This window comes from Polyodon spathula, chromosome 5 (assembly GCF_017654505.1).
Source record: "Polyodon spathula isolate WHYD16114869_AA chromosome 5, ASM1765450v1, whole genome shotgun sequence".
In the NCBI taxonomy this organism is placed as follows: Eukaryota; Metazoa; Chordata; class Actinopteri; order Acipenseriformes; family Polyodontidae; genus Polyodon; species Polyodon spathula.
In genome coordinates this window covers 3,614,066-3,629,598 of record NC_054538.1, presented here as the reverse complement: position 1 = coordinate 3,629,598, position 15,533 = coordinate 3,614,066, and the positions used below count along the sequence as shown (strand labels likewise).

Here is a 15,533-nt window from a genome sequence, read left to right as displayed (position 1 = left end):
TTAACAAAAAACTGTTCAGCTGCAGGCCAGCAAGCTCTTTCTTCAGGTCAAGTGGGGACCCCATCTTTTTTTGTCTCCTCTTGACTGGTTCAGTAACCCTCTGGCTTCAGATCCCTCCTTCTTGCAGGCAGCAGAACTGTCCTTGTAGTGCACTATAACCTCATCTGTGTTCTCCCTGTACTTTATGCACCACTAAGTTAGACAAAGATCCTGCCTGAACACCTGTGCTTATTTTGCATATTTTCCACATCAGGCCAGGCCTAAGGAGCTTAACTAGCCTTTTGACAATATGCAGGTCATGATACAATATGTTTTAGTATACATGTCATTGCCCTGAAAGTCTGCTGTGTTGTGTAGTACTGATCACTTGTGATGGATGTAAATGAGTGGGAGCATGTAATCAAACCTAAATCAACTTTATTCAACACTCAGTCATTTGGTGGACAAGTCTGTACAGTATGTTCTTTTTGTATCACGATACACAACCTCTATTTGTATACTGAAATTCAAAGGAGGTCACATTACATTGTATTAAAGATGCACTGATTGCATGCTGGTGTTCATGAGAAATACTTCTCTTTTTTCAACAAACCTTGTTTATTTTTCTGTTGGTTAATTACCTAGTGAAATAAAAATCAGACAGCTAAGTGGCTGATTTTTTTAAATTGAAATGATCACACATTGTCAATACTTTTGGAAGTTGTATTTCCTGTTATCTAAAGTCTGCATGTTTCTCTCTTTCAGTGGGTCATGAAACTGAACACTGGTCTGTATACAGAAGATACCTGGAATTCTATGTCTTGGAATCAAAACTGACAGAATTTCATGGTAATTGAAGTTTGACTGGTTTTACTGATTTCACACTTTTTAAATCATTAAAGTATACGTCTGTACGTATAACACACTTACATGTATATTAATCAGTCTTTATTTTATATAGTGCCTTTCATAGTGGAACACCATCACAAAGCGCTTAAACATATCTACTGTGACCTATCATGGTAATGTGCTCCGGACATTTGTTAGCACAAGGTCTTGAGAGTTAACAAATCTTACGTTGCGTGACATTTTGATTAAACTTTGACTAACATTGAATTGCTCTGCTCTGTGTTGTGAACTACTTTATTTCTAACTTTTTTTTTATCCAAGGTGTGGCGGATGTATGTGGCTGACATACTTCATGATCCATGAAACAAAGTAATGTTTTCGACTGTTATCTGTTTCATAGGCTCATTTCCAGACACTCAGCTTCCCTCTAAAAGAATTATAGGACCAAAGAACTATGAGTTCTTACAGTCGAAGAGAGAGGAGTTCCAGGAGTACCTGCAGGTATTACCAATAAATAATGGCATTGAACTGTAACCTTGGGGCATCTTAGAGAGGAAGCCGTTACTGTATTTACCCTTTAGGTCAGTTGACTCAACCTTTTTTTAGAGAATAATATGGTCAAATACACCTATCTATTGATCGCTTGCTCGCTTGCATAAAAAAATTAGGATAATAAAAAGAGGAGAGACTAGTGAACAGAGTGAGAGTAGAGAGGTGCCTGTGAGTAAGGCAGCAGACACTGCAGCTCAAAATTCTGCAGTTGTGCCGGGTGTGGGAGAGACTGGAGGAGCTGTATTTGCAGCAGCAGAAACTGATAATGGTCTGGAAGAATTGGGGTCTCTAAATGAGGCTGCTGATGATTCGAATGTTTCCAAAACACGTACCAGAATGGTTAAAAATACAGATACTGAGAAAATAGAAAGAAATCTTAAAAGGGATAGTAACAGTGCAGATATACGATCAGAGGAAGAACTGAAGGAGGGTGGGCAGGTGATTAATGAAAATATTGATTTTAAAATGCCTGGGAAAAAGAGGAAAATAAAAACTAAGGAGATTCATTCAGCGGAAACCCAGTGTGTTTCTCATAGTGATGACTCCAGGAATAGTTTAGTGAGACGTGGTCTCTGTTAGTGTTAGCAGTGCTGCCAGTCTCTCAGCGACTCAGAGTATTGGAACTGGAAGTCACGGAGCTGTTGACAGTGGTGTGAACGAGAGTGATACTGACTCCTCAGTAACTTCCGAAGTGTCCGCTAGTCAGTCAGAGAGAGGCGGGTACAGTAGAAAGTATTCATAGTTTTCTGAAGCTAAATTAAAGGTATTAGTGTAGTTGATAACTTTCCCAACTTGAAATTATTTTTAAGTTCTGCACAGCAATTGATGCGCAATGCGTAAGTTATAGGAATTGAGCAAAAAGAACGAGACCGATTTGAAGAATTTAATGAGCAAAGTGCATGCTTCTTTTAAATCTACTAAAATTGTATAGACATGCACAATTATCTTTTTTTTTTCTTTCTGTCTGTTGGTTTGTTGTGTTTATTTTCTCTATTACTCCTATTATGCAGACTTTTAATTTGGGTACCTTAAATATCCATGGAGGGAGAGATGCAAGAAAGAGAACAGCAGTTTTGGAATATTTAATACAGAAGAAAATGTGTGTTGCCATGCTTCAAGAAACACATACAGATGAAAACATTAAGGCAGATTGGTTTAAACAACGGGAGGGGGAGGTTATACTGAGCCATGGCACTAATTTTATTTTCTAAAGATTTTAAACCGGATTCTTTCATTGTGAGTGGAGAGGTTCAAGGGTGGCTATTAAAGTCCATGTCAGTATTTGTAGGAAGACTCTTGTCTTTCTAAATGTTTATGCTCCAAATGGGGGAGAGAGAGTGTTATTCTTCCAAACTACGAATAAAGTACTAGCACAGTGTCAGCCTGAGAGTGTGGTTTTATTGGTTGGGGATTTTAGTTGTACAGTAGATGACAAGGTTGATAGGAATGGCTCTGAACCCCATCCAAAGTCAGTCAGTGAGCTGGTCTCTGTCTTAAGAGGGCATGATCTAGAGGATGTATGGAGATTGATGAAACCTGATGCTCGCCAGTATACTTGGGTGAAAGGGAGTGCTGAACACATTTCACTAGTTAGACTTTTATGTTTCTAAGCATCATTTAAATGTATTTACTACCTGTGATATATGTCCTACTGGGTTCTCTGATCATAGCTTGGTTAATTTGAACATGCGTATCCCTTCTCCATGTGTATGCACTTCATATTGGCATGTGAACACTAAGCTTTTAAATATTCATTGTATTAAATGTTTTAATTTTTTTGGGAACGATGGAGAAGGCAAAAATGTAATTTTTCATCTTTAAGGCTATGGTGGGATGTCTCTAAGGTTCAGATTCGATTACTTTGTCAACAGTATACTAAAAATATTACTGAGAGTACTTGTTTAGCAATGAGAGAGCTGGAGGAGGACCATAGAGCTCTGGGGTCCAGCTATAGTGACAGGCTGTTTGAGGACCTGAAGCTTAAAAGTAAACAGGCTGATTTGCTGGATACACGAGTACAAGGGGCGCTAGTGTTGCCAGGTTCCTTAACTTGTCTCAAATGGACACTCCCACCCAATACTTCTTTGCTTTGGAAAAGAAAACTGCTCTGAGTAAACTTATTTATTGTGTACGGATGGACCAAGGACAATTACTGAGCGAACCTGAGGTGATCCGAAAGTACAGTGTGGGTTTTTACTCTGACTTGTTCACAGCAAAGGCTGGGGATGAGTCTGGTAAAATAGCAATTTCTAGAAGGTCTGGTCCAGGTTCCAGAAGAGAAAAAGGATCAGTTAGAGAGAGAGTTGACTTTCCAGGAGTTCCCTGATGCTCTTTTGGGACTGAACAATGGTAAAGCACCAGGGATTGATGGTATACCGGTGGAATTCTATAAGTCTTTCTGGTCTACAGTCGGAAAAGACATGTTTGAAGTGGTACTTGAGAGTATTGCAGAAAAGGAACTGCCTTTGAGCTGTCGACGTGCACTATTGACATTGCTACCAAAGAAAGGAGACTTATGTAATATGAAGAACTGGCATCTAATAAGTCTCCTTTGTACAGATTACAAAATTTTATCAAGAACCTTGGTGAACAAGTTGGGCAAAATGTTGAATTCTGTGATGCATTTCGATCAAACATACTGAGTAGATCAATGTTTGATGTCTTTCTGATTTGTGATCTAATAGCAGCCTCCAAGCTCTTGGATTTTAAAGCTGGTCCCCTTTCTTTAGATCGTGTAGATCGTAAGTGTTTATTTAATGTAGTTAAGGCTTTTGGTTTTGGTCCCAGTTTTTTGGGCAAAATTCAGTTACTCTACGGTAATGTTTTTGGTACACTTAAAGTCAATGGTGTGCTTAGCTCTCCTATTCAGGTGCAGAGGGGAATTCGCCAGGGTTATTCCATGTCTGGGATATTATATTCGCTTTCAATTGAACCATTACTCCACATATTAAGGCTTTGGTTATCTGTCTTGTCCATTCCAAATGTACCGATGGAGCCTATAAAAGTGTTGGCCTATGCTGATGATGTTGTTGCTTGTTATTGTTTGGAGAAGTGTCCTCTGCGAAGACAAACTGGTCAAAAAGCAGTGCAATTTTATTAGGTGATTGGGAAGGCAGCTCTCCCCCCAGGGTTACAGTGGAGTCAAGCAGTTTTTAGATACCTAGGAGTGTTCTTGGGAGGGGAAGGTGGTGGCTAAAGAGAACTGGGATGGGATGTCAGATAAGGTCAAAAGTAGACTGCAGAGCTGGTGAAGGCTCCTAACTAACCTATCCTATAGAGGTAGAGATTTAGTGATTAACAACGTAGTAACCTTCATGTTTTGCACAGAGTAAGATGTGTAGACCTCTGGCTCTAAACCCTGAGAACTGTCCCTTTGGAAAAACTGACTCACAGCCTTCATGCCCTCACTAGAAAAGGCTGCCCACAGCTGTATTAAAAAACCCTTTACCATCCTCACCGATCTCACTCCCCAACTCAGATGCTAGAACCTCAGGGCTTTTCCAAGCTCGCTCTTTAAGATCCACTAACTGCACAATTTTTATTAATCCTTTAGTAGCTAGTAAACACTTAAAACCATTTGACTCTACAATTGGGCATTTCAAATTAGGATTAGATACCAATGGCTCCTCTAAGAGTCAATACAACCCCACACACCTAAAATCTCGTTGTACTCTAAATAGCATAGAGGCATTCAGCAGCCCCCTGTAGAAATTAGGTAAAACAGACAAGTCCAACTGTGCAGTATTCAATAAAAACACCTGTCTGTCGAAACCCAACTTCCCCAACCGTTAGAGGAAAAAAAAAAAACAGCGCTCTCCAGGGGACAGACTCAGGAGCTAGAGCAACCTCTGTAAAGAAAGCAGCCTAAACGCTGCCACCCTATTCACAACATCAACTAAGCCCTGCCCCTCCCTCTTCAACAGGCAAAAACAGCACGCTCTGCTTTACCAGTGCAATCCATCCCAGAACAAATCCACTCTCACTCTCTGGATCTTTTTTTAATAACAACACTGGAGGTCTACACATCTTACTCTGTGCAAAACGTGGAGGTTACTAGGTTGTTAATCACTAAATCTCTACCTCTATAGGATACCTCAATGTCAGCCTATAGGCTACCTCAATGTCAGCCTATAGGCTACCTCAATGTCAATACTGCACGTCGACAGCTCAAAGGCAGTTCCTTTTCTGCAATACTCTCAAGTACCACTTCAAACATGTCTTTTCCGACTGTAGACCAGAAAGACTTATAGAATTCCACCGGTATACCATCAATCCCTGGTGCTTTACCATTGTTCAGTCCCAAAAGAGCATCAGGGAACTCCTGGAAAGTCAACTCTCTCTCTAACTGATCCTTTTTCTCTTCTGGAACCTGGACCAGACCTTCTAGAAATTGCTATTTTACCAGACTCATCCCCAGCCTTTGCTGTGAACAAGTCAGAGTAAAAACCCACACTGTACTTTCGGATCACCTCAGGTTCGCTCAGTAATTGTCCTTGGTCCATCCGTACACAATAAATAAGTTTACTCAGAGCAGTTTTCTTTTCCAAAGCAAAGAAGTATTGGGTGGGAGTGTCCATTTGAGACAAGTTAAGGAACCTGGCAACACTAGCGCCCCTTGTACTCGTGTATCCAGCAAATCAGCCTGTTTACTTTTAAGCTTCAGGTCCTCAAACAGCCTGTCACTATAGCTGGACCCCAGAGCTCTATGGTCCTCCTCCAGCTCTCTCATTGCTAAACAAGTACTCTCAGTAATATTTTTAGTATACTGTTGACAAAGTAATCGAATCTGAACCTTAGAGACATCCCACCATAGCCTTAAAGATGAAAAATTACATTTTTGCCTTCTCCATCGTTCCCAAAAAAATTAAAACATTTAATACAATGAATATTTAAAAGCTTAGTGTTCACATGCCAATATGAAGTGCATACACATGGAGAAGGGATACGCATGTTCAAATTAACCAAGCTATGATCAGAGAACCCAGTAGGACATATATCACAGGTAGTAAATACATTTAAATGATGCTTAGAAACATAAAAGTCTAACTAGTGAAATGTGTTCAGCACTCCCTTTCACCCAAGTATACTGGCGAGCATCAGGTTTCATCAATCTCCATACATCCTCTAGATCATGCCCTCTTAAGACAGAGACCAGCTCACTGACTGACTTTGGATGGGGTTCAGAGCCATTCCTATCAACCTTGTCAGTCAGACTGCTGACTCCCCAGACCCCTTTTTACAGTTACAAGCATTATACAGCCTGCAATTAGGAGTAATAGAAAATAAAGCATAGGCTGTTTGTTAACCTTGGGAACTTTAAAATTTTGAAAGATGTCACAGATACACACTGGATGGAGAGATTGGGTGTTTAAATTTCTGTTAAACCTGCCTGGAATAAACTGTATAAACCACAAATACAGAAAAGAATAGGTGATCTCCAGTGGACAGTTCTGCACACCATTGTTGCTGTGAACTCGTTTCTCAGTATTTTCCATTCAGAGGCAGATGATAAGTATATTTTTTATCAGCAGAGGGAAACTGTTTTTCATTTGTTTTTTGTTCTGTCCAAGGCTGCAGTCTGTGATGAATTTATTAGGAATGTTTAGGAATTAATTTCTCCCATGTTTTCATATGGGGCTAATTTTTCTAAGGGGAATAAGTCTAGAGTTAAATTGGCTAATTTTCTTGTTGGTCAAGCTAAGTTAACCATTTTAAAAAGCTGAAAAAACAAACTGAGCTGCTGTACTCACTGTGTTGGCGGCTTGCAGAGTGCAAATTGATTTTCTCTGTTATAAGGTAGTACATCAATTGGAGTTGTTCCAAACAGCCTGGGCTGTTGAAGTGATGTGTGTAGTGGAAGAAGGAAGTTTAATTATGAGGGTGTGATATTTTTTTTTTTTTTTTAAATAAATAAATACATTAAAAATATATCGTAAATTACATATTACAAAACAACTTATTACATTATAAAAACATAACAACAATTAACAAACAAAATTTCATACTAAATAAATACTATTATTTCTAGAAAAAATTTTATTTTTGATAGATCGACAGACAGGATAGATAGACAGATAGGATAGATACATAGATTATCTGTGTATCTGTCTGTCTATCTGTCTATCTATCGTATGTGGTTATCGCCGGCAGCTGGACAGGACTGTTGAGTTTTATGAATGACTCCCTGTAATAGTATATTAATGCAGCACCTTTAAAGAGGACATTGCAACTAGAAGTGTTCTCAGTGGCTTTGTTTTAACACATTGACTTGTTGTGCAAACATGAGTCATAGAAGTTTAATGGACCAGGTCCCAATCACTCATGTGCTTGTTATACTTAAAGTTGCCATGTTACAATCAAGTCAAGGAAACACTGTCAGTGTAAAGCATAATTTTAATGTGATGGATTAAACCTGGGTGCTTCAGAACTGTGGAACCTGTGTCTTGCTGAAACAGCTTTCTACTTGGAACTGATTTGTTCTCTTTTTCTCTCTAGAAACTTTTACAGCATCCAGAGTTGAGCAATAGCCAGTTGTTGGCAGATTTCTTATCCCCCAATGGGGGAGAGTCACAGTTTCTTGATAAAATGCTGCCAGATGTCAATTTAGGTATGTACAGCAATTCTGTGTAATTATATTTGAAACATAAAAGAACATTATTCTCAAACAGGCTTGTTGTTAGTTCAGTAATTAGATTTCAATAATCAAAAAATCACGTTTTTGTTAATCTGCAGGAAAAATGATAAAAGCTGTACCTGGCAAATTGATCAAAGAGGTAAGTGTGCTTAGATTGTTTGTTTGTTTTTTGTTTTTATTATTTATAGACCCACTAATGCCCAAAAAGGTAATCTATCTTTGTAATTTATTAATAACGTTTTATTGTTTTTCTGATCAGTTTTTTTTTTTATTATTTAAATATTTTTCAGAGCATGAACAAGCAGAAAGTTACATATACATGCAGAAACGAAATCTAAATAAACTATATACCTCAATACATCAGAGCTAGCATGTAAGCAAAGACCCCAAAAAAGGAAATAAAATGATTTAGTAATATATATGCTTTTAGAGAAAGTGTAGTTTAAAAACAATTCATAGATTTGATTTGGGTAGCAACGTATAGTCGACTAATCACACACTTCAACATTGTAATGTTTGTGTGTGTTTGAAGTGTATACTTAAACTAGTTCCATTTCACACACTACAGAAATCAAAATATGTAGTGTACCGTGGGATACGCTACGGCAATCGAGCGATCTGATTGGTTTATAAAGGTTGTGATGGTGTGTAATAGTGGGTGACTGTTAGTATTTTAATTGCGTTCAGCTGTTTGAATTGAAATGAAAAGCAGTGACGAAGTGTGCGGTTTCAGAAGGACAGATAGCAGTTGCATTTGCAATCCATTCACTATAATGACATGTAAGAACATTAAATAAACAGTTTAAAACAAAAATCCAAGCTGTTTCAAATATAGTGTGCAAACAAGTGTTACAAAAGTGTACGTTCACAAACAGCACCAGACATGATCAAAGACATGATTTATTGACATTTCTTTTAAAGTGGCGATTAGTCAACCTAGTGAAGAGGTTTCTTACCTTGACCATTCGACTATGGCAACTAAGTCATTGTTCTAATCCATAATGTTCTCTTTGGATGAAAAAATAATCATGAACACATTTTGATATTTGTTGATTGTGTTGCCACTTTATAGTATAACCTAGTGGTAATGCTACTTACTTTCTCTTGCTCTGCAGAAAGGGCAGCATTTGGAGCCTTTCATTATGTCCTTCTTCAGTTCTTGTGAATCTCCAAAACCTAAACCGAGCAGGCCTGAACTGACCATTGTAAGCCCAACTTCAGAGAACAATAAGAAGGTGGGTTTGTCAATCTGTGCAAGTTAGATACACATACTTAAATCCTGAAATAAGGGATTTGTTACAGTATAATATTTATATAGTAAGTTAATGGAATTGTGCAAGGACAATTACATTTTTCCCTGTCATGTGTGGTTTGCATTTCTATCAAATATGCTGATGGTCTCTTTCCCACTCACCTCCCCCATTTAATCTGTTTCAGCTTTTCAATGACTTGTTCAAAAACAACGCCAATCGCTCAGACAGTACAGAGAAAAAATATAATCAAAACTACTTTATGGAGATGATAACAGTGGAGGGAGTCTATGATTACTTGATGTATGTCGGTAAGTAACATCTAGGAAACCGCGGCTGTTGTGGGTCATTCTAAAAATGGAAATTAATCCATAACTTCAAAACACTCAATCAAAAAATATGTTTTAAAAGTATTTTAGTGTGTTATCTTTCATTTTTGTCCTTTGAATTACAGGGCGAGTTGTGTTTCATATCCCTGACTGGCTACATCACCTCCTGAGTGGCGGACGAATGCTTTTTAAGAACACGCTTGAACCCTATTGTGACTATTACCTGCAGTACAAGTTGGATCAGGTCCTTCGGGAGCACAGAGTTGTGTCTCTGATAACTCTTTTAAGAGGTATGGTTTCAAACCATTTCAGTATCATTCTTTAGATCCCAAAACATCAGTGGCTGCCTGTACTGTAGATTTCTAGAGTGCGCCTAGAATTATCCTTTTGTCAAGTAGAGATTTAAAAAAAGAAATAGAAAGGTACCGATTTTGGCTGGTGTTCTAAGAATCTGCAAGGGGGTGCTTTTACTTTGTTGTACAGTAGTCTCCGCATATAGGAACACCCCCTAAGAGAACACTTCAGCTTCAACCTTGTGGTGAAATTGTTTTCTTTCCCCCATTGTAAATGTTCTGGCCAAAGGAACAGGAACTTTGCCTAAAAGAACACATTTCTGGCACTGCTAGTGATTCGTTCACAACTGACACAGTACTGTTTTGTAACCTGATAACTCATCATCAACTTAAATTCAAATGGTTTATTCAGTATTTTCAAACCTGACTTGTCATTGTGAGAGTCTTTAGGTACACTGGTTTATTTTGGGTTTTCAATTTATCATTGCCTCATTTTGTATTCTGATTTCCATGAGTGCACCTCATCGCTACAAATTGGCATGTAAATAAACTGCAAAACTCGCTGCTGTTTCTCTTGCTACAAAAAGTTGGAAATTGTTTGAGCTCTTGAAAAAAAAAAACCTGAATCAGACACAAGTCACCGAGCAATTTGGTGTTTCCCGTTCTGGTGAGCTGCAGGGTGCAGGGGTGCAGTGTTAATTTAGCTTGGCAGTTTGTTAATGTTAGTTTGTCAGTTACTTTTATTATTATTAGCTAGCAGAATGCTTTGCTTGTTCCCTGAGGGGTGTTCTCTCAGCTGGAGACTACTGTCATTTAAAGGCTTCATGAAGGTCTGGTTTCTGGTAACCAGTTGAACAGATGTGCTGTAGAACTTAGAAACACAAATAGAAGTGACTTCCTGTCAGGTAATAGGTCAGTGGCTGAGTTTAAATATATATTGACTTTCAAGACACAGATCTTGTGACTAGGCTATACTGTTTTTATAGTTCTCGTGCACTCTCTTTACATGAGCACATTGCTTTGTCAACAGCAGGTTTCACTGTCAGATAAATGCTTGTTACAAAACGTTAAATTACTAACTTGATTTTATAAAAACTCTTAAGCTGTCAGGGCTCCATTGTGCAGTGGCTATGTTTACAGCACTAATAGGGGTGGCATGTTATGATAGTTGTGCTCTTATCCACTTGACCCTGTGCTTTTATTTTTTTTACCATGACATGGTTTAAAATGAGCTTCACCTTGCTGTGCCATAGATCTCAGTGGGTCATTATTTTTTTCTCTCTCTCGTGCCCAAAACGCATGCACAGTAGTTGAAAATTATGAGGCAGACTGTTCACCCTTTCTAAAAAAAATACCACAGAAAAAAAATTAGACTTGTTTTTTTAAGCTTGCCAGTGAAAGCTGTACTTCTGACTTGTGTCTGTACCTGAGTACAAACTACACCATACACTGGGGCAGTTTTACAAACACAGGCTACTGCTAGGAGAAGCACGAATGTTATAAATTGCACAGTATTCAGTCATTCAATATTCTGTCCTTATGAGTCATGTGCATGTGTATTTAAGCTTAGCATTGCATTTGTTTTATCAGTGAAATGTGGCATTATTGATGATCTTTATATCAAGAGAACAATTTCAGCCTCACCACCTACACTCTACTCAAAGTGTGTGTGTGTGTGTGTGTGTGTGTGTGTGTGTGTGTGTGTGTGTGTGTGTATATATATATATATATATATATATATATATATATATATATATATATATATATGTGGAGAATCTTCACTAGTCTTTCACATGTGCATTATTCTTTGCAACTGCCTGGCATTTTCAGGTCCATTCCCATTTAACGGAAAAATTCTTTCACAAATTGAGTAGTTGCTATTTGGATGTCGCGATTATGTTTTGTGTTGCTGTGTTAAAAAGGCATGAAGCAAGTATAGCAATGATAAAGAGCAATGAGCAGTACTTTTTCTCTTGTCCTGGATTATTGGCAACAGTTTGTTTCTTAATTCAAATGCTTGTAAGTGATCATTTTATATCTACTTTGTAAAGTTACACTTCCCAAATAAACTTTAACGAACCATTCTATCTAAACTGCACATAGCATAGTGTTAGTAGGTGATCAGATGTGCTAACCCATGCTAAACATACTGTCCCACTTACTGTCTTCAGTTCAAAATGTGTTACTTTTTAAATTGTTGTGAAATTTCAGATGCTGTGTTTTGTGAGAACAGTGAACCTCGCTCTTGTGAAGACAAACAAAAAAGAGCAAAAAAGACATTTGAGGAAATGATGAACTACATTCCAGGTTTGTGCCAGAAAAATAATTTGTTTTACTCCTGCTTTTGGAGGTCTCAGTAGGTTATTAAAGTATTTTAAAGGTAAAACACGATTTTCTGAGAATCCTGCCATTTATAAGAAGTAGGATTACTATGTTATTATATTTATCTTATGCATTAGTCAAGGAGCTGCTCTGGGTCTTTCCTCTCAGTCAGTTGCAGTTCCAGGCTTCATATTAGCAGGGTTGAGGTGAACAGTAAGAGGGAAATTGACTGACAGCTTCTGTATTTTCTAGAAGATAAAGTGACACCCTTTGATATTATTACCTTCATATTCACTACATCTGTTTCCCATGATTCTCCCCTTTGGATGGTGGGTAAGACTGTCACAGTCTCTAGTGACTTGCTTTCAACAGCAGATGTGTGGGAAGTAATTAGGAGGGGTGCATTTCTTTCTAATTGTAGTTATTTTGGTAACTTTATATATTTTATGGGAGAAAAAGAATCCCATGTGTTTGACTGGTTTATCTTCTCCAGGGGGTGTTGGAAATCAGTTTATCTGATATGTTAAACTGAATGCAGTAGAGAATGGCGGTGGTATATGTATTTTTCTGTTGAATGGTTTTTCTTTCAGATTTCATTGTGAAATGCATTGGCGAAGAGGCTAAGTATGAAGGTGTAAGACTGCTGTTTGATGGGTTACAACAACCAGTGCTGAACAAACAGGTGTGTTTTAAATACGTAGTTTAAAAACAGGATTTATTTTATGTACTGCAGGGCCACTTTGTTAGCACCGGTTACAGTAGATGTAAAGGAAGAGGTGGCGTGGCAAGGATGGCCCTGCAGAGTTACTGTGTGTCATTTTTTCATCGGTTTTCAATTAAAAAGCAAAACATAAAGGTCCACATTTTATAGAGGTCTTTCTTGATTTTTTTTTTTTTTTTTTTTAAATACAATTAATACTGTTCATGTCACACTAGTAGTAACACACCCCCTGCTGAGCATTCCTTTTTTCTGCCAGTTTTTAGTTTGAAAAGAAATACCCTAAATCATCTGTTTATCTAAGACATGCTGCTGTACTGCAAGGGCAGGTCAGGCTGTGTGCTGACAGAGCTGTGGCACAAAGCCTAGATAGAGAATTCGTAAACTGTGATGTCCCCCAAGTTTGTTTAATAAACATGAAGATTGTAGAATGAAGACCTGTAAGACTTTTTTATGAATGTATGAATTGAGAATGCATGCAGTTGTGCAAATATTCATTGTTGCTTATGTATTCTTTTATTTTGCAGCTGACATACGTACTGTTGGATATTGTAGTCCTGGAGCTTTTCCCCGAGCTCAATAAGGTAAAGGACAATGGATTTTAACATAAAGCTCACGTTTGTCACAGTTTATCTTGGAGCCAGCACTGTCCTTCTGTGAATTATTTGCTTTACTTAGTATATTTAAATGTAACTGATCAGTATTTTATGCACAAACCAACCAACTGATAGATTTCACTAAAATTATATATTTTCTCCAGACAAAAACATTGCAGTTTCAAGTATGAAGATGCATTCCATCTAGTATTTTGTTTATGCATTCATTTCATTTAACTTTTTCAGGCACATTGTTAATTTGAACAGGTACCACTGGCTGTACCATACTGTTTATAACTGTACTGTCCTGAATAACCAGACTGGATTTACACTACATAACTGATGTAGTGCAACAGCCCAGGCAATCCTTCTATTGCCATCGTCGTTTCTGTGCCCCTGAACTTCCCCTTATGTTCTACTTAAATACCGTGACTGCACTCACAAGTGTTACGGTAGGCTTAGATGGGTTTCATAATGGTGGAGTTTTGGGAACAGCAGTGGTTATGTTGCGCAAATATAGTTTTCTGTTGTGAGTCAACAAAAAAGCAGCATTATAAATCATTTCCTCAGACTGTAGTCAGTCCAAGTGCATTATGATACTGTAAAACATGATAGAACTACACAACTTCATGATAAAGAAAATGGAATTGCAAGTGAAGCATGTGTGTTAAATGGAATCATTTTCTCTCTTAGCAGGTACAAAAGGAGGTGTCCACTATGGCAGCTTGGATGTAGGCAAGCACACCAATTTCGACTTGATTCCAATGATGTGCAATACATGTCTCTGTAAAAATACAAATATAACAGAATGGGTTATTGAATTTCCTCATCAATACATTTCTGTATTAAAAAAGCAAAACAAAACTGTTTCATCTTCCAACACTAAAATTTCATTGCACTAATAAAAAAAAATATATATATATTTATTGATTTGAAAATGTGTAACGTTATTTGTTAAAAGATAAAAGCTCCAGGGTTTCTTGCAGAAAGGACTGCAGAGCAATCAATAGTGGACTGGATATAATAATAGTAGCGGCCACTAGGAAACATAAGAACATAAGAAAGTTTACAAACGAGAGGAGGCCATTCGGCCCATCTTGCTTGTTTGGTTGTTAGTAGTTTATTGATCCCAGAATCTCATCAAGCAGCTTCTTGAAGGATCCCAGGGTGTCAGCTTCAACAACATTACTGGGGAGTTGATTCCAGACCTTCACAATTCTCTGTGTAAAAAAGTGCCTCCTATTTTCTGTTCTGAATGCCCCTTTGTCTAATCTCCATTTGTGACCCCTGGTCCTTGTTTCTTTTTTAGGCTGAAAAAGTCCCTTGGGTCGACACTGTCAATACCTTTTAGAATTTTGAATGCTTGAATTCTTGTGTTTTAAAGGAGTGATGGTTAAAACAACATTAACACTAACACATTCATTTTGGCATTTGCAGGCAAACATGTATTTTCATTTTAAAAATAAAATGAAGTTAAAGAAAACTTGCTTTCAATGTCTTTTCTTTAGGTAGCGTTACTCTTGTACTTTAATGTTTAGTATCAAGGGAGAATAAAAATAATTCTGCGATTATTTTTTATTAATAGTAATTGATCTCGAAAGCGGGTCTGCAGCTCTAGCGGCGACTCTAGCGGTGACTTTAGGCAATTTATTAGTAGCAACTATATTGCTTGCGATCAAATCCCGTGAGGATTGCCCCTTGTAACACCCCTGACAACTCAAGCAATCCTATCCAGTCAGCGCACTGGTATATGTTGCATGACTCTGTCTGCTCCAGTGAAATGAAGGGTAAAATGGACACTACGACAGCCAAAGTTGAAGGCTATTATTTTTTAAACAAAGTTACAGACTGGAATTACAAGCTACCGTACTCTGCTCACCAAAATTCATATTTTGTTATCTAGTTGTTACCTTTAAGTCGTTAACATTATTTCCCAACTCGGGAAGAAAAAAAAATTGAATACAAGTTATTATCTGACATCATCAGAAAGCCGTCAAGCATAGGCCTCTAG

General features: G+C 37.8%; 1 protein-coding gene across 8 annotated transcripts in view; it reads left to right on the top strand.

Annotated features, from left to right (window-relative positions):
- Positions 1 to 14,640, top strand: part of snx14 (sorting nexin 14) — a 37,785-nt gene extending 23,145 nt beyond the window's left edge. For 4 of the 8 annotated variants that reach the window (XM_041249516.1, XM_041249522.1, XM_041249519.1 and 1 more), the window contains 11 exons: positions 745 to 828; positions 1,229 to 1,329; positions 7,876 to 7,987; positions 8,113 to 8,153; positions 9,130 to 9,249; positions 9,452 to 9,575; positions 9,719 to 9,883; positions 12,098 to 12,193; positions 12,799 to 12,890; positions 13,454 to 13,510; positions 14,216 to 14,640. In XM_041249516.1, the coding sequence (XP_041105450.1) occupies positions 745 to 828; positions 1,229 to 1,329; positions 7,876 to 7,987; positions 8,113 to 8,153; positions 9,130 to 9,249; positions 9,452 to 9,575; positions 9,719 to 9,883; positions 12,098 to 12,193; positions 12,799 to 12,890; positions 13,454 to 13,510; positions 14,216 to 14,257 (1,034 nt within the window). In that variant the 3' untranslated portion in view covers positions 14,258 to 14,640. Of the gene's footprint in view, positions 1 to 744; positions 829 to 1,228; positions 1,330 to 2,390; positions 2,842 to 7,875; positions 7,988 to 8,112; positions 8,154 to 9,129; positions 9,250 to 9,451; positions 9,576 to 9,718; positions 9,884 to 12,097; positions 12,194 to 12,798; positions 12,891 to 13,453; positions 13,511 to 14,215 lie in introns of those variants that run through there. The other 4 variants (XM_041249518.1, XM_041249521.1, XM_041249523.1 and 1 more) reach the window with 2 other exon arrangements.
- The last annotated feature ends 893 nt before the right edge of the window (positions 14,641 to 15,533 follow it).